Genomic DNA, 23,755 nt, shown 5'->3' with positions numbered 1-23,755 from the left:
TCTGGTAATTTCTTCTTCCTAATTTCCTACGTAGACCATTTTATGCCAAAACATAGCAACTTTCAATGTTAAATTGTTGTGTTTTGGTAGATTTCACCCTCCTTTATGTGTATTCTGTTATATTGCGAAACATTTTTAAATATTCCAGTATTTAGACTGAGCCGCTCCAACCACCCACAAATGACTCCCACGCATGCGTACGAAACTTTTCAAACAATTTTTTCAGAAAAAGGTCTTTTACTCCACAGTTGGTCAGTTTATTTACAAATATGATGGACATTTCAACAAATTCTAGAATGTACTAAGGACAGAAACAGTGATTTGTCTGAAGAATTTGGCTGAAAAGACATTTTTCACTTCAGGTCAATGTCCGCTTATGACCTCTGACCTTACAGTTCGAGTTACCGGCAAGATGGCGGAATGTTTGGCAGAATGTATGGAAAACAGGTAATTTTCGGTTAAAATGTCACTTTATCCTTCTAATATCCACATAAAGAAATAGTTTGGGTGTAGCTATACCTCTGTAGGCTGTTCTAGGATCACAACTAAGTGCTAACACCAAACGTTATGTCCGTAACACACTACAAACTTTTGAAAAAAAAAATCGATCTTAGGGTTCCGGGTATACGGGTGTTATGCAATCACAGATTTTTTAAAGAAGGATTTCTACTTTTCTAGTAACGACTGTCACCTGATTTTGACTTGTCATTGCTGTGGATTTTTGTTTGTACATGTAGTAACTCTAGAGTCTGGTTATTATGTACTGATATTAAATGCAGATCTGTGAAAGCATAGCCCCCTCCCCAAATCTTATTTGCTAAGGGACCGTACGGCGTTTAGTGAGGGGGGAGGGCCGGTCGCCAGAGGGTCGGGTCAAACATTTTTTGCCTGGCCCTCCCCCCAGGTAAAATTTTTTTTGCAAGGCCCTCCCCCGAAGACAAAATATTTTTGCTTGGCCCTCCCCCCTCCTATCAACTTTGAAAAAAAATATTCAAGACGCCAATAAAACACTGCGCTCCCATTTGGAAATGTGCTTTGCGTCATACTTTGTCATGATTCATCGAGAAGCAGATCTCTCACCCCTAGTAAAAAAAGGAAAACAGAATGGCTCAAAATATCTGCTAAATAGAGGGATAAATATCTGCTTCATAGAGGCATAAATATTTGCTTTATAGAAGTTATTTCATTGTTATGATATTAAAACAACACCTAAAAAGCATTTGTATCTGGATTTCTAGTAGATTTGCGCCACGACGCGGAGCGCGCCCCGCTCGCGAGCCTGAGCGGCTTGACGGAACCTATTTTCAATTTACATATATTTTGGACTTTTTCTTGGTTCTGTGGTGGTATTAACTTACGGTAAATCGGGAAAAAAAATGAAAACCAAAACGACGGCACGATTCGACTAACCAAAACTGTAGTGGGGAGGGGGGCGCCGACGCGTGACGCCGGCGGGGCGGGGTAGACCTCTCTCTCTAGCCGCCGGCGGGCATGAGGACGCAGACTTGCAGGAGATCTTTTAGAAATGCCACGCTTTTTTTGCCACGATTTCCTGCATTGCTTTTTTATGGGAAAATTTGCTGGTTAGACGACATTTCTATGAAAAAAAAATACGAGGGTTTCAAGTTTTTGAGAACGACGTTCCGAACACCATGTTCGGCGCCAAAGGCACGAAGAATCGCAAGGTAGGTCCGGGAGAATTTTGAAATCTTGACCCTCTTAAAAGCTATTTCCTTCAGTTTGAGGAGATATTTTGCTGACAAACAAAGCTAACTTTAATGGCATTTCAATTTAGAAATACAAAATTAAATCCCCTCGAACACATTATCACGATGTCGGCCACGAAAGGCGGGAGGCCGGTCACGTCAAAAGGGATCCAGGGAAATTTGCAAATATTTACCCTTGAGCTCTGAAACGCCATTTCTTACATTTTGAGGGCAATAAGACGGGTAAATTTTGCTGGCAGACTACTCTAGAGTTTAATAACATTTCTGTACGTGAAGAAGGTTTTCGAGGGCGATGTATAAGCCCCGCCCCCTCCCTTTCGCATTTTCACTGTGTCCCGAGCGCCAACCTCGGGCGATCCCTTGCAGAGGTCCAGAAAAATTTTGAAATATTGACCCTCTGAAACGCCGTTTCTTGGATTTTAAGGGACATATTTTGCTGGCAGACCAAGCTATATTTTTTTTGCTTGGCCCTCCCCCCAACTCAAAACATTTTTGCTAGGCCCTCCCCCTGGCAAAATATTTTTTTGCTTGGCCCTCCCCCCCCTGGCGACCGGCCCTCCCCCCTCGCTAAATGCCGTACGGTCCCTAATTTTACAATATTGTAGAGGATATGTAGAAATTCAGAGGGGCAAGTAAGAACAGAAAGAAACAAACATGTCGACACCCGGGATCGAACCTGGGTCGGCATGCAGATTACAAATCAAGCACGCTACCGGTGTCGCCACAAAAGCTCAGAGCTCCTTGGCAAGGATGATAGGCGGTTACTGTACCCTTTTCTTTTTAAGATTCGTCCTCGAATCTCAGAGTTCGATATCCCTGTGTGGCACATCTCTAGCCTGTTACGCACAGTCTAGTGTGGCACATCCGCTAGCCTATTACTCACTATGTGGCACATCTCTAGCCTGTTACTCACAGGGCCGGTGTGGGAACCAGTGAAACAACCAGAGGGGCGCGTAGTACAGTCACTACAGAAATTTCAGGTCCAGGTCCGGTTCAGGTCCAGAGGATCAGGTCCAGGTCCGGACCTGAACCTGGACCTGATTCAGTATGTGAAAACATGTGAATGGACGATACTCAAAGCAATAGTCAGTCCATTTCGCTACAAAGAAATCTGTTTTGTGGAAACTCCCATTGGCGTTTTAAAATCCTACAAGGCTAACTGCCTATGTACAATTGACTGCAAAACTTGGTAGAAATGACTACTATAGATTCTACTCTACTTTGCTCTTGTTTAGCCCAAAACATGGGACTGCCTGATCGTATGATCTCTTCCTTTTCCAATGGGTCCGGTTCATCAAATTTTTTCAGGTCCAGTTTTTCCGGACTGGTCCATTCAGAAAAAAAATGGTTTTGTACTAACTGGCACACCATACCCCTACTGCAAAGGGATGTCAAACTTGGATATTCTAGGACGAATCTAAAAAAGAAAAGAGGGAGTAGTGTATAACAGTGGGGTTCAAGCGCTTGTTAATTCTCCACACCCCTTTCTTTATTCTTTATTTCAGGTTAAAAACCCATAGACACACAAAAGATACATACATATACAGTCAAACCTGCCCGAGCGACCACCTCTTCTCAGCGACCACCTGGCCATTTCGACCGCTTTTTCTCGGTCCCGATTTTTTTTCCTATTGACGTAAGCATTAAGCGACCTTTTCTCAACGACCACCTGACCAACGCGACCGCGACCGGCCCAAATTGGGCCCCTTAACGACCGCATCATTTTCAAAATTGAGGTTTTCATCGATTTTTGATGATAACTAGTGCGATTTTGTGCCGAAATCGACCAGTTTGCGTCGGATTTTGACTGCCATTACGATGTTATGTTTAGAATAAAGATTGCGGTGGTCAATGGGTAGGTCAATGTGGCAGTCTACTGTAATATGGGAGGAAATTTCTATGAAAGATCTGTGTAGCTCATACCTTTTAAAGAAAGATCTGTGTGAGTGATTTTGTCCAACTGTACTGTACATTCACCCTTGGGTAAGTACGCTATTGGGACGTACCGGGCATAGAATTCGAAAGGTGCACCGTAGTTATTTCAGATACGGCGATCAAGAACACAGCGACGCATAGAGGCGTGTATGGTAACTGACAGCATCAAAGTTCCCTTACTGTCTAAAACGTTAGTGTACAAATATTATACTGTATCGTATAAAAGCTGGGGTTAAATTTACAATTTACAGTGTGCGTGTTTTATTTGACATTAAATACCTCGCTTCTTTGCGTGCGTGCAGTGTGCTTGCTATTTGCCATTAAACACAACGGAAACCGTTATACTTTGCATAGGGCATGTTTTGAGTCGATACTCTTCTCAGTGACCACCTGTCCAAATCGACCGTTTTTGTCCGGTCCCCGGGTGGTCGTCTTGGGCAGGTTTGACTGTACATTAAAATCTCTACCTGTACAATAAGTCATAACAGTTCTGGAAAAAAGAATTTCTGTAGAACATGTCTGACGTCAGCAAGTGCTGGACAATGATATTATTGGAAGACGTTAATCTTTGTAGAAAAGAATAACACATTTTCCTACGCCTTGCTTCAAAGCTGTTGGTCAAATTCCTTTATGATTCTCCTATTCCGTAGCACCCTGCAAGTGGAACTAGAAATCCTGGAGTCTATTTACCTGGATGAGCTACTAGTAGAGCATGGGGACAGGTCAGTGAAACTAACATTAACAATCTGGTATTTTACTATAATTGCAATGTAAGATGATTGAATGGGCACATAACTGGAGCATATTGGTACCCCATTTTACTCTCCAAGCGGAGGCTAGGTTCTGGCTGTTTGTTTTTTTTACATCTTTAGGCATTTTTATTGGGCTTTCTATTTTGTACCATTTTCTTGATGTCTCACTGCAAGACATTATAAAGAAAACGGTACAAAATAGAAAGCCTGATATCGATAAATATGCCTAAAAAAGGTTAAAAAAAACCAACCTAACCTCTGCTTGGAGAGTAACCCCATTTACAATACAGGTAGTGCAGTATTTATCATATTCTATGTTTTCTGTGGAAGGGAATACATTTTGTTTTAGTGATGTTCTTTTTCTTTCTTCTTCTGTCAGTACTAGCAAATCAGAGCTTAGGTTGGATATTTACATGTAGCTGTTAATGTCAATACCTGCAATTTTTCTTGCACGCAATACTTTAGAGCTGGCCACAATGTTTTAGTATGACTTTGATAATGACCAGGTCCAAAAAATCAAGTAGATCATCCTAGGGGTTTATTTGTACACACAATTTGCAATAGGGCGAGCCTTGTGTGCAAGTAGCTTGACAAAAGGTTACAATGAAAATGTTGCCTTTCTAGTTTTCGTACTTGATTTTCTATGGAATCTTAGACTATGTAACAGAAGGGATTTGTGGTTGCAGTGGCAGTCCCAGTAGAGTGGAGATCACCATCCACCCTGCAACAGCAGATAATGTGGAGGCACAGTTTGTACGACTCACCCTGTCCATCACGTTACCTAGAGAGGTAAGCTTATGTGAAGTTGAACCTTCCACTCTTTTAAATAAGTGTAGCTGGTTCTTTATCGTGCTAAACAGGTGTCTCTCGTCAAACAGAGGACCCCCATTTAACGTCCTAAACTCTGACAGAAGCTAGGTACTCATTATTTTGCTTACCCCATGGACAATTCTTGTATGAAAAAAAAATATTCTTGCAGGAAGAAAATGTAGAAAAAATTCAAGCAAAACGAGAAACTACAAAAATTATTTTAGACATTTAACTTTTTTAAGCAAAATCTTCTTATTTTTTCTTACAATGCAAGAAAAAAATTCTAGAAATTCTTGTTTTTTTCTAACCAGATTCAACTCTTAAGAAATACAAGAATTTATTTTCTTCCAGGAAGATACATTTTCTGTGAGGAAGCAAAACAAGAAAAACAAGAAAAGGCATTTTGAGAAATACAAGAAAACAAATCTCAAATTTTCTCAAAAACTTAACGAGAAAAAATTTGCTTGCCCCGTGGACAAGCACATTTTTCTAACATTTCTTAGGGACAGAATAATTTTCTTCCTGGAAGATAAATTTTCTGTGAGGAAGCCAAACAAGAAAAAGCATTTTTGGTAGTGCATGTATGTACAGTATGTGTACCTTAGTAGAGTGGGAAGGCACAGTGCCTTCGTAACCTTACAGGGCTCGAAATACTTTTTTCTGCATACCTGCACTGGTGCAGGTAACATTGAAGATTACCTGAACCAGACAAATTTTACCTGCACCTCTCTGAATTTAGGAAATATGGATCATACTAAAATTGTTCAGGTACCATTACTATTTTTTTCTTTTATACTTTATAGGTGGTAAAACTAAATGTCAATGCAGCTAATAACAATCCATGTACACCTACATGACAGGACATTAATGTATAAAGCCCAGAACATGGACCAGTGTAGGTTAGGTGCATGTAGACACCAGAAATACCTGCACAGCTCCAATTTTGCCTGCATATGCAGGTGGTATTTCGAGCCCTGCCTTACCTTACCTTACCTAGTCCCATCCTCATGCCTGAGGGTCGGGGACTATGGTAGCATCCAGTATCAGCCTCCTCCACTCCCTCCTGTCTCTGTCTCTGTAGGTGCACTGTAAATATAAAAAAAATATTATTTTGACACACTAGTCAACACAAAACCATAGCATTTGATGATTGTATTGTTAACACATGTTTTGTTATGTTCTCTGTTGTACAAGTATCCCCAGGAGTTACCCAGTCTGGCTATCCAGAACCCACGTGGTCTGTCGGAACTACAAGTCAACAGGTGAGAGAGATTTCATTTCAAAGAAAGAAGATATCCTGCTCCTCAATATTTATGTCCTAATATTGCTATTCTTTTACTGGTGTGTTATGCTGAAGGGCGGTTAAAAACTCAAATACACGTTATGTACATGTAGATACAGATACAGAATCTGGTATCTTGTACACTGAAAGACTTTTATACCGGTGATACAGCCTCATTGATACAGAGACAGTGGTGATTGGTTTATATTCAGAATAGCGCAGCAAATGTTTGTGTCAGAAAGAGTAGAATGTCACAGTGATTGATAACTTTTACCCTATTCACCAACAGTCTCTACAAGAGCCTTCAACATCTGGCTCAAGAGAGACAAGGGGAGTCTATGTTGTATGAAATCATAGAGGTAAGTTACGCTTATTTTGTTCATAACATTATTCTAAGTTGACAAGCTCAAATTCAAGAGATTATTGCACAATGTGACAGGGGTGGACAAGTCCACTGGTCCAATTGTCCAGGGCAAGTGAAAGTGCCAATCGGCCAAGTGCATGACCTGCTCCACTTGTCCGATCGGGCAAGTAAGATTTTTCTGTGAGAGAGATTTTGATATACTTGTTAGTTACCTTTCAGAGTCATAGCATCAAGCATTGATCAATATAGAAAACAGAACCAACAATAAAAGAATTCCATTGATGGAATTGAAAATACTTAGAAAAATGTCATTTAAATGTCTGCACAAGTGAAAAGTTAATTCAGGTAAGTAAACTATGTACTTGCCCGATAGGACAAGTGAATTTCAGAACAGTTAATAGTTATCCAACCCTGTGTGATACAATTTTGTTGTAGCAGTGAACAATATTTTTTATGTTTTATGTTCTCTCTGTAAATATACATAATTAACTTTAACTTTTAACTGTTTGAATACTTCTGCTTTTAGTTTGCCAAAGACAGTCTGACTCACAACAACCTGCCAAGCTGTGAGTGTGCCATCTGCCTATACCCCTTCAATGTGAGTACTGACAGATTTTTTTACTATAGTACAGTAGAAGCCGCTTAATTGCACGGCCTATTTGCCAGTGAATTTCGTGCAATTATCCGGCTGGTGCAATAATGCGAAGTTATCTAGCTGGACCGTACCGGTTTGGGATTTGGGGATTCCGTGCAGTTAACAGAAGTGTGCGTTTATCCGCTGTGCAATTAACTGGCTTTTACTGTATTAAATGGGAAGGAAGTCTGTGACCTCTGACTCTGGGGTACTGGTTTTGTCTGTGTTGTGTGTTCGCAACTATAACTCGAGATCCTTTCGATGCATTTCAAACACCTTAGCCCACACCACAAAACTGTGTGCTACAGACTCTAGTTCAGATCTTGTTTTTGAATACACCATACACATACTGGAACACTTTTCTATTGTGGTTCCAATGTTTGACAGGATACATATGCAAAAACATATTTTTTAATAACCGTGACCAACATTACTACTCCACCCACAGAAACACAAGGACCTGCCAGCCTGCTGTCTCCTATGCCAGGGCTCGAAATTCATTTTTGGGATTAGGTGCACTGGTGCGCCCAGTTTAAAACATTGGGTGCACCACTTAAATTTCAGTAGAATGTCAGAAAAACCTAACAACAATTTTAGTTACATGCTATCAAATTCTTAAGCAAGTACCATGACAGATATCTTTATTATATCTCTAACACTTATAAAGATGTCAAGAATATGATGTATACTAGTATACTCTGATATCTTACATATATAAACCCAAGAAAATATTTGGGTGCACCCTGTGCACCCACTGAAAATGATTGGGTGCACAGCTTCACTTTTGGGTGCACCTGGGTGCACATGCACCCAGTATTTCGAGCCCTGTATGCCATGAGATATCTCCTCTTCTGTTTGGTCTGTTTCCCCTGAGTTTCAACTATTGAGCTAAGTTTTGGAAGGGTTATGATAAATGTTACCAAGAGTAGTAAAATTTCTATTGTTTTCAGGAGATGGATGATTTCACCAAGACAGAGTGCTACCACTACTTCCACTGCCACTGCCTGGGGCGATATATCCAGCACACCTTAGACCAGGAGCCAGAAATCAAAGGACCAGTGGATCCTGGGAGGGTAGAGACACCTCAGAACGAGGTAAGGATAAGACTATATACTGTTTATTACTGTAAAATGTATGCATTGAAGTTTGCAGTGACTTTGTGTCTGCAGTCTTCACTCTGCCACAAACTCAAAACCACTGCAATTTTTTTTTCTATCCTCTACCTGCCTACCCCCTTGTCTAAATGCTACATGTACATGCTATACATTCTACAGTATTATAGATGTTTTGGGGGCACATGTTACATGTACGTTGAAGACGCACAAATACTTACAGGGCACAATGGAATTTCCATGCCATAGCTTCGCTCCCTGTGGGGTGCAATCTGAAAGTTTTCAAATCAAAAGTAAACAAACGTCTGTTGTCACATTATCCAGTAAGCGTTATTTGTAAACTCAAAACATATATGAGTGGATTCTTGAGCCTTGTTTTGTCATGTACCCCAAGTATTGAAAAAAAAAAGAAATTGAACACAGACCTAATTGATGTATGAAAGTTGAGCTACAAACTGTTTGAAGATTATGTGTATTACGTGTTAATCATTATAAGTTCCTTGTAACTTGTATGTCCGTAGGTTGTGTGCCCAATGTGCCGGGAGCCAATCAACTATGACCTAGATGGACTGCTCTCTGCAAAACCTCCTGCGATCAATGAGGTAGGAAGACATATCAGTTGGGTTTGCACATGCTTTTTTGTGTCCACTCAGAGTCCAATCACAGCGTCCTCCCCAGAGAATGGAATAACAGACGTGAGAGGCCCTCCATTATACATGTTTTTGTATACTCCTGGCCCAGCTCCACTATACTACTTCTGTGTTCAGTGTGTTTCTTCCCTATTTTCTTGGTTAGTTTTGCTAAAATTAATGAAAATTCACAGATTTTTGTGCCAAGAGGTATCACTTTTCCAGTGGGCATTGTCTGCAAAAACTTGTGAATGGGCGATGATCAATACAATAGTTGTTTTGCCACTTCACAACAAAGGAATCAATATAATATATTATACTAGTGGTATTTGACACCCTCTGTCATTGCAAAATGAACCCATGTTCATGAAAGCGTAGCAGATTGGTTTGGGTTATTTTGGCCAGCCCCTCCACTATACTAACAAGACTGGCAATAAAAATGTATTATTGCCATGACGACGATTGAGGGTACAACAATACAGCTGAAATCAGAAATAGACTGGAACTTCCCTGTCGCACTATCCCTGGCACAATATACTAGCCCACCTGTAACATAAACCTACAGCCAGCAGAAATGTACTATCCCCGGTACATCACAATGGTCTGACCTACATTCCACCATTGCATACCAGAGATACATCTGGAACAGATTTAGGGGGGGGGTGACTTGCATACCCAGCATACTGTGGAGTACTAGCATTCTTGGAAAAATGCCTGTGCAATTCCTAGAATTTTTGCAGACTGAATGCAATATATACCACTTGACGACTCCCCTGAGGCGTCGTCAAAAAATTCTGGGTAGAACCCTGAATCAGGAGTGTTATGTTTATACATGGGGCAGCTAAGTTGCTGGGAATGCCAAGCTGCGCTGGCGGTGTAACAACCGCAGTATTTCATCGCTTTGAATCACGACAAACTTACACAACAAGGTGCCCAGTATTTTTTAGAGATACGCAAAACTTATGACAACAAATTTTTAAATTTGTGCCAAGTGGCTTGATATATTTTCATAGAACTCCTGACTTAACTCTCCGGGAGTTGACTCATAGTCGACTCCGCGCATTTACACGCAAGAAAACGTCACTATTCCACATCAGATGAACTTTCATAGTACAGTACTTTTATGTAGTATGGACTGATACTTGTCCTGCAGTTTGCAAAGCTGTTGACAGGGGGACTCGCTGTATAGCAAAAGTCACGGCTTGAAGGAATGCAATTTGGAAATTTATGAGCCTGGGCAATTAAAATATACTAGACTTTCTAGCTTCTTCTCATTTGTGAATTTTGGCAATATTGTTTTGAGAATCCCAAGAATTTATGCTACTTTTGGAAATTGTGTTTCACAAACTTTTAAATAGATTATGTTAGTGCTGGAAATAGTGGCTGCACATACTGCACACTTTTGCGCACCTAAAATTGGAGCTGTGCTTTATTATTGTGGTTCACCAGATATTGGTGTAGGGTTATGTGTTTGAATGTACTATAATTGTACACTTGACTTTTTTGTGAGGAAAAATCATGTCTCTATCAGTCTATCAAACCTTTTTATTTATTCATGTGTATAAATATGCTCAGCCATGAGCAAATGCCAATGATGTATATGGTATTGAATTTGAAGCTTGCTATAGAATCTCGTCAGGAAGTTTTGTAGTTAGGTTTACTGAAATTTTGCTCTAATTTAGTTTGTTAATTCAATGCACAACATGAAATTACATGTTGTGCATCCATTGTGTCATACCCACAAGCTTAAGGCTAGGGGCACCTGTGCAACTATTCCAAGAAATGAATTTGAAATCCTTCACAGGGATTTTTTTAAACAAGGGAACAGGGGCGCTCTTTATTGCTCAACATTCGCACAAGGTACAATGTATGGCAACCAACAACAACTAATAGCTATACAGACAATAGTACTACGGGGCTACATACAGAACAACAAAATTTTATCTATAATAGTACAGTCATATATGTGTGATCTGATCTCGCACTTGGAATACAGTATAAAGAAACTGGCCTACTTTTAGTATTCTTAAACAATGTTTCTCTCTCTTTACTGACCATGCACCCCCTTACCCTGGGGAGCAGATCCTCTGGCAAGCGTAAAATTCTGATTGACCAGGGATCACGTGCGGCCACAGTCTTCAACTGATATTAATATTGGCCCCTAGGAAGCTATACAATGCTTCATGTTAAAATTTTTAAAACTCCACACCCTGGTAGAGAGAACCCTATCCCCCCCCCCCACACACACACACACTTGGTAGTGCTGCTCAATTGCAGTGCTCCCTCTTGCAATTTTTTCTAGAAAAACTAGTCTCCAAGCAGACCCTACGGTGCCTTAGAAATAGTATCAAAGCTGGCAAAGGAGTATAGCCGGCCAAAGGGAGATAGCCGGCTAAGGTAGTCAAACGGGCACCGGAGGTCTGCCTGCACTGAAACAGGGTGGAGCGTTTCTATTCAACAATGGTGTCGCTGCCCCACCCTGTTGTCAAGTGCTAATTACTTTACGAGCGACTTACACTGGACGAAGTCAGTGATAGCGCGCACTTCCCAGCGGTAGGTTCGCGCCAAATGGCGCCGGATTGAAAAATTTGACAGCATCGCAACGTAATAGAACAAGCGCCACAATACATAAAATATTTAGTTTAAAATCGATTTGAAGTCTGAAAATAATGCCAAACAAACTACAAATTTCGATATACATATATAATAACACCAAACTAACGTTATGAGTTTTAAAAACATGCCGCCTGATCGTAATCCTCTCTGTTATGTTTGGATGCGGTAGAAAGAACCACAACAAGCCAAGCGCTGCCATTTCTGTCTCCTGAAAGTTTATTTCTATTTCGTTCTGCGATTTTGTAATTTCGTCCGGCGAAAACTGCGTCAAGGACCAGATGTTTGCTCCCGGCTAGCAACTATGGCTTGCATTGGTAGCATAGGGATTTCCCCTGACCGGTAGCGATGCCGACAAAGACATCCTTGCCTTCCAGAGTGGCCAAAATGGAATCAAGCTGTGCTTTCTTCGGCTCGAATCCCCATACATCGCGGAAAACACGTCGTACTCTGGCCTCCATTGTTGCCGGCATTTTAAATCTGCCGGTAACGGTCATCGTAGGTGACCCGTGACGTGACTTCCCGTGAGACGGTGCAGGGGCGCACGAGCCATCCCAGGCCGGGAGGGCAATTAACACCTACTCGGCAAGCACAGTTTAATAGGCAACAAATAGATGCTAATAGCGTCAGATCAGCCCGACTGAGGGCAGACCCTGGTGCCGGTATACCAAGTCCCTGGCCAGCTTTGATATTATTTCTAAGGCACCGTAGGGTCTGCTTGGAGACTAAGAAAAACCCCTTCTTTACATATATAGTCCCAGCAGTACTAACTCCTCAATGGTTTCATCATCAACTTGATACCAAATACACATGCAACATTTGATTTGAACTGGAAAATTGATCTTGACAATTATGATCATAAATCATGATTATGCTAGATATACAGTTTTGTTATTATGTGATTTATGATAACTTCCATTTGATGCCCCATAGGAGTGCTATTTATATACTACAACAGGGAGTCGGCCTGCATATATCCAGATGTTTTGTTTTTGATTAGCATGCAGTTCATATAGACTACGACACGGTTTATTCGGCATCACCCGAGGTACCAACCAAACTGTTGAGTGTTATTCTTTTCATGTCTTTGTCATCATGGCTCTTTCCCCGTCATCGAGGATGTGTGGGAAGATTTGGAAGGTCTGCAGGCCCTCATGTTACAGTACTTAATGTCATACCCCCCCCCCCCAAAAAAAAAATTTCAATGCACCTGTCATCAGTTGCGAAAATATGGTGTCCATAAACAAAAAAATGTAAGAACATTATTATCATAACTGGTATCATGTCCAACTTCTGGTATTCAATTTTTTTCGACAGCGTTGCATACGGATTCCAAGTAGTACTCAAAACGGAATATTTTTCACACAATGTCTTGAAGCAAAACCATGTCAAATCCTCACTGCTATTCGATTATCATAAGAAATATGTTACAAGGGGAGAGAATATGGAAAATCGGTACTAAGTAAAGCTTAAGTCACTATCAGCAGTGCAATCTTAGCTTAAGGCAGACTGCCCATCCACAAAACTGTTCATTTCAGTGTCTATTTTTGGTAACTACCATACAGCAGAATTAGACTATTGACATATTGATTCAAGAAACTGCCTCTGTGGTCCCTACCAGTACCATTAAAGCAGTCTTCAGCAGTTCTCCAAACTCGCCGCCAAGAAAGATAGGGCGTTACCGCCCGTAAAACGCCATACAGCGCGCCCTAATTTCCCGTGGGACGGGCGGAAGTGCTTGTCGTGTAATAGTCCGAAGCAGTTTATCATCGCAAATGGCCGGAGGTCGATCGCTAACATGTTCCATCTGTAAACGTATCAGCTGGAATTGTTGACTGGTGAAATCGGTTTGGCTCAAAAGGCCAGACAGCTTTTCTTTTAAACCATAGTTAGTATGAATGGATTCAGTTATCGACTGAAGTCCTAGATGTAATGCGCACACAGTATGGCCAATAATGTAAATGGGCTGTAGAAGTGTCTGCTTAGGTTGATAATAATCTTCTCTTTTATTGCTCCCACCTGATTTAAAAACTAGTTGAGATGAAAGATTGTTTATTACTGACAGTATTAGGTAGGAAAGTTTCGGTATCCAAGAGATTGTTGGATTTGTACTAAATGCTGCGGTCAGTATCTTGCGGTCAAAGAGGGCCTCTTACGGATAGTGGATGAGTGCAGTGCTGTTGTAGATGATGTAAAAATTGTTCCACCGGTTAGATATTTAGGACTTAAAGAATATGTGTGCTTCCAATAGAAAGCAAAAGATCAGTTCTCCAAAATAACTGTTTCTTTATTGGATTTGTGGCATGGCTCAAAGCATGGCCATATAAGTTGCGCTGTTGAACATTTGAGTTGCTGTTGTTATGATTTTTTGTTTGAGGGCAACAGAGTTTCTCAACTTTTGTTGCATTTCATATTGAAAGGTGTGCTTTTGAGGATTTCAGCCATCCGATGAGTCTATCGTACCTGTGGTCGGGCTGGTACCATGGGTTAAGTCAGCACAGAATATGTACACCATGTTGTACAGTGGAAGCCAGTTAATTGCACCTCTTCACTCCGAAGTGTGCAGTTAATTGCACACTTCGGGTACTTGCACGGAATCCCAAAATCCCAAATTCACTCCTTTGTAAGTGACTTCGCTTATCTGCACGACAAAAAATCACCAACGCTGGATAATTGCACGAAAATTTGTCAAACATTGTCAACAAATTGACTGAAAAGGCGTGCTAAAAATCGTCAGGCAGGGTACAAATAAGCCGAAAACGGCCTTTGTGAAGTCTCTATACTGACAACATGTATGAAATTGTTATTGGGATCAAAAGAGACGCCCGCCCGCTAAAGGTCGTCAAAGCCCGCATTACAATTTGGCAGACAACTTGCTGTGACATACTCAATAAAAACTGTTCTCTATCTGTCCATTGTCTAATTACTGTAATTAGGGGAAATACTTATGCAGTGGTTTTATGTTCTTGGCAGCCAGTCGGAAACAACACAGCGACTCGGGGCCTACAGACGGACATAACACTCGCCTTCGGCGGTGCAATGCTTTAGTTTCGTGATCAGGCAGCTACATAACATATAACTTACTTTTAGTTTCGATTTCAAGTGCATTGCAGTACGATGTTTCGTGAAGACATGTATATGATGTCCGGAGCACAACAGGTACAGCACTACTGTAACATGTGAATAAACTGTGCGTTGTACTACCTCCCATACCACCTCTCGGCCCCTCCGACCGTGTTGATGCGGTCCAAATGACCAACTCCACATTATCGCACATGCCGGATAATTGCACGGAATTCGCTGGCAAATTGGGTGTGCAATTAAGCGGCTTCCACATTCTATCTAAGATTTTGTATTGTGGTTCTGCATTAGGATGAGTACAAACCAGACAAAGCCATGATGAGGTGGCAGGCTGACATGGCCAGGGTCTACAAGAAACAGCAGTCACAGGGAGGAATCATAGACATCGAGGCAGAGAAGAACAAGTTCTTCATTAAGTTAGAGGTAAGTCCTGCTTTGTTAAAAACATAAGAAATGATGGAATTCATGAAAAGTTTGTACCATGCAGCATCTGCTCACCCTAAGTGTATTTCAAATTTTGTATAGTTATTTTTATTGAATCATTCCAATCAGAGTACATTGTACAAAATTCATTGCTGTATTACATTGTATACGCTGCCCCAACAACATAATATTAGTCCAATTCTCAAATGGCTTGCAATCACTAGTGGCCATAACCAATGCTGGATAGTTATCCTCAGCGGCTCTACACTTTGAAAAGATTACTATTATTATCAGTTATAGTGATAACATTACCATTTCCTTGAATGTAACAGTTATCCCTCCCACTTTTATGATTAGCCGCACACGTCTAATGTGTTCACATTGCTCTCGTTGTGCTTATCCAGACTCCACGCCCAGAGGGAGATTCTACGCCAGACGTCGCTTCCGATGGCACGGAGCGAACCCCAGAGGACCCTACCGGTACTGATGCAGAGGGAGAAATGGCTGGGATTGGGGTAATGGCAACAGTTAAAACTGCAGGGATAAGTAAAGCTGGTAATGGAGACAAGGGTGCCACGGGGACAGACATCACAAAAACGGCGCGGTCGTTGGACCGTAAGCCGCGTTCGGCTGGATCCGTGCCCGGAGACGGGAAGAGCGCGGGGATTGCGCGGGAAATGGAAAAGGATCAACGACGGAGACCCGAAGGTGAACGAAAGGTCAGGTCAGCCGGGAGGGGGAGGGGGGCAGGGAGGTACCAAGGGAGACGTGAAAATCCTCGAGACGGATGGAGGGATAGGAGTAAAGGAGGGGACAGAAGACAGTACAGAGAAGGAAGGAAGAGCCCAAGAGATGGAGAGAAGGTGAAGATAGAAGTAAAAGAACGACAGAAAAGAGAGAATGAGGAGGAAAAGCAAACCGTAATCAAAGAACCTACAGGCAAAAGAGATGAGGATAGATTCGATGAACCACAAGAGACGGGAAAAAAAGGAAACAGCAAAACTGATGGCAGTGAGTCCGCCAAGCCTGAACAAAGCATCTCATTCGTACACAAAGGCTCAGATCAGTCAACCAGGTCGGATAGACAAAGGGGTTATGTACGGTCACAGCCTGGCAGCCAATCACAGCTTAGAGATGGAGATGAGGCTGATAAGAAGAAGTACATCAGTACCAGTGATAGACGGGAGCAACAAGGAAAGGAGTACTTTAGATCCAATGATAAAAGGGAGCAACAAAGGAAGACTTATCAAAATGGGCTTCCTGCGTCTAGGAATGAACAAAGGACCATCATATCCGATTCCTCACAGGGGCATAGCGAAAGGTATCACAATCAACAACATAGAGGCGACAATCACCCAAAGAAGACCCAAAACCGCACAAGGCAACGAGACTTCCAACGACAGAACCCTGGTAGCCAGTCTGGAGGTAGAAGGGCTGACGACAAAATAAAAAGTGATAAAGGGAACGCAACGGTTGAGAAGAAACGGACTCAACCACACCAACAGGGTATAAGAAATGAGAAGGATGACGGAAAATGGAAGAAATCGGATCATTCGGCTGCGAAGGAAGATGCATGTGAAGCCAGAACTGTGACTAACGATAAAACGCGTGATATAAGCCCGCTGGGGCCCCCGCCTGGGTTTGAGAAAACCAATCACAAGAAGGGTTTCACTAGGCCCCCACCCGGATTCGATGACTTCAGATGACAAACACTGAGACAGTCCCTGTACATCAGATACGGTTAGAACCCTGTAGAGACTGAGGTAGTGCATTAGTGGATCAATACCAACTCTCTGTCCGTCTACTCTCTCTTAGGCCTAGGAAAAAAAAGTTTTGTTTCCTGTTTTAGTCCAGAAACAATTAGGGTCAGTAGGTTTTTTTCTAACTTGTAATTTTTTTAGGCTGGCCAAAACTCTTGTGATACATATTAGTTACTGTGGAGTTAAACTAAAATGCATGAGGATACTTGTCTTTCAATGTCAAACTTTAATTTTGTGAATTTTTAAATTACAAAGTACATTTATCATTCATGAGAGATAAGCAGTGTTTTTTTGTTTTTTTTTACTTCAATGGGAAGCAGGCTGATTACAAATTCTAACTGGAAGCTATGTGACTCCACTGCCCAACCCAAAAAAAGTCTAGGGTCGGCAGGTTTTTCTAGGGTAGGTAAGGAAACAAGAAACACAACATTTTTTTCTTAGGCCTTACAGATGGAATGATGTGAGCAATATTAATAGAAAAAACTGTTTAAAACAAGACTGTAGTCAGAATGATAATTCTAAGATGATTATGTTGATTTATATAACTTGCAACAATTTGGGAAATTTTACTGGAATGTTAACGAATACTGATTGAATTACTAATCTTTAAATGGCTTATACTGATTTTTTTTCAATACTGCCTTTCTGAATATATTAGTTTTCTCCTAAAAATTTAGTGTACACCAAAAATGAAAAGGAAATTTACATACACAGTTCATACAGCAAAATGTTGTTCTATGCATTATTATGCTTAAATGGAAATATATCATTCTTAAATCAATACAAACTCTACTTAGTCTTGTATTTATTGTACCATATAGTCATATGTTACGGTACGTATGCATTCTGTGCTATAGTGATGGACTGAAAAGCAAGACTACTGTATACCATACAAGTTGAATTTTCACTACTTTCTCCAATACATGTACATTAATTTTGAGTACCAAAAATTTTGGAGTACACGACTTGCGTAATATATGCCTGATGCTCATAACCTCAACATGTTATCTCAGTCATTGAAGAACAAATAAAGACTTGAACTTGAAGCTATTCTCAGACTGGTATTGGATAATGGGAAAATTCTTTTTACACAACCAGCAAGTACTTACATTGCTTACGTTTCGATGTCTCTCTGACACCTTCGTTAGAGCTTCTAACTGGAGTTCTGCTTCTCACCGCTATATGTAGCCGATGTAGGTGGCGCTTTTGCGGTGAGAAAACAATCCCAAATGTGGCTAAACTTGTATCCCCCCTCCTCCCGGTTCATCATTGGGGTTGATATTCTGGTATTGACAAAATTACCGTAAAATTAAATCCCCGCGAACTCAAATGCATTTACAGTATTTCAGTATAGTTGGAAGTCTTTTTTGTTGGATTTGGCCAAAAACTGATGCGTGCGCTGATGTCATCCACATTATCAATTCAACATGGCCTAATTACAAGTGCTATGAATATTCATGTTAAAAGTTTGACCTTAATGAAGGACAGTGCCTCATTGCAATATGGATGAAGGTCACTTTGACAAGGTCAAGATACGTTTAAGATTTCATGTCGACTTAAGAGCCAATTTTCATACAAAATGGACTTTCAAGAAACGAGCAGTGGTCTTTAAGATGAAGTTATTCTTTTAGGGGATCAAGAAGTGGTCATGATTTCTTTCGTCTGCATTTCTCTATGTGGACGAAAGATATCACGGTCTTTACTGGAACCCCACCATAACCTCTGCTTGGAAAATAGTGACATCTGTGGCGAATTGGAAGAATAGAATATTAAATGTCTCCTAGGATATAGGAGAATTCTTTTTACACAGCCAGCAGGTACTTATACATTGCTTACGTTTCGATGTCTCTCAGACATCTTCGTCACAGCTTATAACTGGAGTTTTCTTCTCACCGCTATCTGTAGCCGATGTAGGTGGCGCTTTTGCGGTGAGAAAACAATCCCAAAGGCGGCTAAGCTTGTATCCCCCCTTAGCTTACACGCTTACAAGCTTAGCCACGCTTGGGATTGTTTTCTCACCGAAAAGTACCGGAAAACGGAATAGAAAGTAAAAAAGAAGATTTAATAACGAAGACAGCTTTTCTTTACCAAGATGTTTTTCACACGCTAATACCAGTTTTGGGGGTTCCAAGAGGATTTCATCCATATGATACAATCAACGTGGCTTAATCGGCCTTTAAATGTAATACAGTGCGTTAAGCTAAGGGCACAACCCGCTGTACCTGCAATTTGTCCGTACGTTTTATTGGGAGGCCACGTCCGCCACTTACTCGTATTTCTGAAAAACGTTCAGGGTGTACAGGGCAGGCGCGTCGCCCGTACTGGCACGTACTAGGGGCGAATCCGCAGCCCGATGGCACACAAAGTTTTGCCTGCACGTAAAGTTCTACGACGTGTCTGCGTGTTCCAAAACCCGTCGGATTCCCTACGAGTTCATACGGAGGCGGTACGTACCACTTACGGATCCCAAAAGATTGCCCACGTAGACAGCACGTATTTGCACGCGTACGGCGGGTTGTGCCCTTAAAAAACAATCCCAGGATGAGATTAAACCTAAAACCGAGAATTTTCTTCCTCCCGTTTCCCTAGTAGATTTTGCAATTTCTATCCCTCAATGACAGTATATGTAGTGAAAGCATCTTTCTCAAAAATCACAAAGTCTTCAGTCAAACGCCAACCCATTGCCATTGTACTTCAGACATATTGATTTCAGCATCTATAGTTTGTCCGTGGAAAATGCCATAGACATACAATATCCCCTTTGAGAATGGCAAAAAGATACGCTTTCCCTGTCTTCAATACCTCTGTGCAGACTTGATATGTGTGTCTGGGGCCCGATATTTACTATGACTGATGTTTCACGGTTATTTGCGCGATTTGGTTCTCAATCGACCGATGGACAGATCGATATACATGTACCACTCCGCATTTCAGTTTCCATCGATTATTTCTCACTAGAACATATCTGTTATCCCGTTTATTCGATTTGTGGAGTTTGAAGGGTGGTTTGGGGGGTTAAGAGTTCGATTATTACAGGAGAGAGAAATTTACGGAGCCTACAGGGATGAGTAAGATTGTCATATCTGAGCGATCGAAAGTTGGGAGAAGAAAGACGGCTGCCTGGAACGTCGGGATCGTCTCAAATTCGGATGTCGTTATCAAACGAGCATTATTTTGTTTATGTTCGTGGAACGACTGGTAGGTGTAGAGGAATCAGAACCGTTAGGAAATTAGAATATTTCCCATGTATCAATTAAATCGTAAAGCCTCATTATTAGAAATATTTATCTTTTTCTTGTTTTCAAATACACACTGGCGTTCAGGTCATAGACCTCCTATTAAAAACTGTGCTGGTAAGGCCTACGTCACATTTCCAAGCCGGGGCCCGGCCGGGCAGCTTTCGGGAACGAAAAGTATGAGATATATAAAAGACACCAAACTGCACAAGACGTAAAGAGAATAGTCGTGGGCATTATTTGTGTATATTTTTCCGTATACATTTCTATTTTTCGTTTCCACAAATAGCCCGGCCTGGCCCCGGTTTGGAAATCTTGCGTTAGATTTACTGAAAAATATGCTGGGAATTATTAGTATCTACCAAACTGACTACGCTGGTTCATAGGGAGAACAATTTGTCAGGGGAGTTTTGCTACCAGAGAAGTCGGGCGGCGAAACATGACCCTAGGCCTAAGCGTTGGCTCCTCCGGCCGCTTTCCCGATTTTTTTTCTTCCGAATTCTAAGATCCCCACACCCCGTAGAAAGGCCTGGTGGAGGCTAGAGAACTACACTCTCTGTATACATACACTCCCGATTACGGTGACACGTGGCCGCACTACTTTAGTTTTTGGCAACGCCTCATGAGGCGAGCCTAACAGTATAGAGAGCGTCCGTTTGACAAGAATTCCCAGAACTTGATAGGCATGTCAGGAAATTTTCCGCGCATGTGTAGTTGCATCATCCCTTTAGAGGGGAATAACTCTACTATATGTTTAGGATGTCTTCGTACGAACTGAAGTTTTACATGACTCTATCTCGTACTTCAGTATGTAAGATAGTGTCTCGATGTGTGATCCCTAGACTTTTACGGAAGCAGTTCATTTCTGTGGTCTTCCGTTCTTTTCTCAAGTTTTGCTGTCAGACTGCTGGACTCACAAGAGTTCAGTTTGTTAATATTCATATTTAAGCAGGTTTTATTGATATCAAATACGGGTAAAATTTTGATGGTGTCTTTCTTCAATCTCTACAGTAACTAGAATAGCAAATCGGTCATATGGAAGGTATGTCTATAACGTACAATACAACAAACGTAAACTTAAAGTAAACACAGTGAACAATGAGAGACAACCCACGCGTGTTGTTGGTCGGAGATTCTTTTATTTTATACCAAGCGTCTGAGTTCACATTGTGAAGCACACAATCATGAAATTACATCAAAGCAGCGCCCTCTACCGTTTATCTTGTGTAATTCAGGTGACCACTCCATAGGAGGTGAACTCTTGTTATTGCTATCTGTTGTAAATCTAAAACATGGTTCTAACAGTAAGTTATCTTTTTGGTTAACATACATATATTCAATATATCTATTTATCTATCTATCTCTATGTAGTTGTCATCTTATACATACTTTTGCGGCTTACGGAATAATCTATAGAATTTAAGATAGAATTCACAAAATTTGACGAATCGTGATAATATGTTGATTAAAGTTGTCGCGGGCACGTGAAAATGTAAGCTTTAGTGTAGTGGTTGCTTCTTAGAATAGGGTGCGCCGTGATTGGCTATTCTGGTCCCTACGTTAGAGACTGTCAGCCAATCGGCGACCGCAAAGTTGATTTAATTTTTTTTTTGCGTCAGTGACTTCACCAAAGATCAACTTTCACTAACCCTTTACAAAGATGTATTGCATGTTGCAATATTTAAACAAGTAACATTGTGGAAAAGAAGAAAACCATTCTTGACATATGGACACCCATGTAACAAACGAACAACCGCAAATGCAGCATTTACAGCCTTTAAAATTGAAGCCTCTCCCAGAATGTAACAAAACGATTGCTAATAGCACCGTGATTTGAAATTATTGTAAAGTATAAACAAATTTTATGCAACAATGACCCACGCGTATTGGATATATCATTATCAGAGTTATAAGGTCTTTATGAGAAGACAGAAAGAGATTTCAATGTTGGCTAACTACTGCTCTATATTTTTTGATATAGCTGAGAGAAAGCCAAAAGAAGCATACGCGTGAAATCCTCATAGCCCAATCGAGCGTCAGATAACACGGCTGCGTCTTGAACTTTTGAACTGCCATTAACTTACGCCGCGTTTGATTGGTCGTGATTCCTGCCATAACTAAACTGATTATATTTTAGCTTCGTCGCTTGTAGAGCTACTATTACGTCTATTGCATTGGACAGGCATTGGTCTACTACATGGAAATACGGGATTTTACATGCTTCTGTATCTACAGTTCTTTTCCTTTGTTTTTTTTTAGGTAATACTTCCACTCACACAACACCGTGTGGGAATGTTAGAAAACATGGCGAGATGTAGGCGATTTGGTCAGAACGCTGTCACTGGGATGGCTAGCCTTTGGGGACATTTTTATCTCAGATTTCTGTTCCAGAGAATATGATACTGTGCAGTATTCTGTGTAGAAATTGTTTGAAATATCGGTGATCAAATTTACCACTGTCCGAATGAGGTATAGGTGAAAATAGAGCTCTCCCAAACAGTTGACTCAAACATGGGCAAAGAAACCCTTCTGACTACAAGGGACAAATCACGAACAACTCAGGGTGGGTCTTTTAGTGGGGATTAATCTTTATATATCAATAAGGGAGCAGAAGTGCAAGATGGTCTTTGTAAACACCCTCCCGCGGTATTCGAGAATCAACCCTAATGTCAGAAGGATAGCTAGCCCATGTCTTCATAGTCCGTCTGATCTCGAAGTCGAACTAGGTTCAAAATTTGCAAAACTGCAAACTTCTTTGACTGAACCTCCATTCAAAAAAATAAACGTTCATATAACGTTATAAAACGAACTTTGATAGCTCTGGATTTGGGTTTTTTGTGCCCGTTTATGCAAAGAAGCGACTGTTAAAAATCAATTTTTATGTTATTTCAATGTTATCCTTACAACGGGTTTAGAAGATCAACAACCCACATAGAGTTTAACACTATTTGGAAAGTCCGTTTTTAAATTGAAGAATGATCCAGATTCAACAGTGGTTTCAGAATGTTGTATTTGGAGCTATCAAGATTTTCTTTTTAAAAGCAGTTTTAAAATCAAGATTTCAAAACCCATTCTATTGGCGAATCTGGACAATCTATATTTCCAACAGCAGATATTGTGTCAGATGTTGTCGTCTGATTTTCTAACAGTTTCAGACAAATAATTATATAAATGAATCAGAATTATGTACAAAAATCTTTTGGACGATCGGGCCACCTCATGTTTTGAGAAGTTTACGGTGTCAAGTAAGGTTTTTTTGTAACGAATTTGCGCTAACGAAGAGCAAAGAGCCCACTCTTGACCAGACTTGTGTGAGGGTCTGCATACTCTTTTCCGTAAGGCGTAGGCAGGCCTTTTTAATAATTTCCCGTAATTCGTATAGGGGAAGCTATTTTAC

General features: G+C 40.9%; 2 protein-coding genes across 4 annotated transcripts in view; both read left to right on the top strand.

The window, feature by feature from the left end:
• The window catches only part of LOC118426514 (coiled-coil domain-containing protein 157-like), a 1,184,186-nt gene that overhangs the window by 1,019,189 nt on the left and 141,242 nt on the right, over positions 1 to 23,755 (top strand). The gene's annotated exons all lie outside the window — the stretch shown is intronic.
• Positions 272 to 18,168, top strand: LOC118426519 (E3 ubiquitin-protein ligase RNF25-like). Of its 2 annotated transcripts, XM_035835976.1 has the most exons (11): positions 272 to 447; positions 4,313 to 4,384; positions 5,101 to 5,203; positions 6,419 to 6,486; positions 6,796 to 6,865; positions 7,397 to 7,468; positions 8,455 to 8,598; positions 9,138 to 9,218; positions 15,231 to 15,362; positions 15,767 to 15,902; positions 16,113 to 18,168. In XM_035835976.1, the coding sequence occupies exons 1-11, from the start codon at positions 377 to 379 to the stop codon at positions 17,066 to 17,068; spliced, it is 1,905 nt and encodes a 634-aa protein (XP_035691869.1). In that variant the 5' UTR covers positions 272 to 376; the 3' UTR covers positions 17,069 to 18,168. The 2 variants fall into 2 exon arrangements, with proteins under 2 accessions (XP_035691869.1, XP_035691868.1); XM_035835975.1 differs by having other exon boundaries at positions 15,767 to 18,168.

Source organism: Branchiostoma floridae, chromosome 11 (assembly GCF_000003815.2).
Source record: "Branchiostoma floridae strain S238N-H82 chromosome 11, Bfl_VNyyK, whole genome shotgun sequence".
Classification (NCBI taxonomy): Eukaryota; Metazoa; Chordata; class Leptocardii; order Amphioxiformes; family Branchiostomatidae; genus Branchiostoma; species Branchiostoma floridae.
This window is presented reverse-complemented; position numbering and strand designations above follow the sequence as displayed.

Excerpts from the sequence above, each read along its gene's own strand:
- LOC118426519 (XM_035835975.1), top strand. The coding sequence starts at position 377 with ATGACCTCTGACCTTACAGTTCGAGTTACCGGCAAGATGGCGGAATGT. Across the intron at positions 6,487-6,795 it reads TCGGAACTACAAGTCAACAG|TCTCTACAAGAGCCTTCAAC; the intron begins GTGAGAGAGATT and ends ATTCACCAACAG. Across the intron at positions 7,469-8,454 it reads TCTGCCTATACCCCTTCAAT|GAGATGGATGATTTCACCAA; the intron begins GTGAGTACTGAC and ends TATTGTTTTCAG.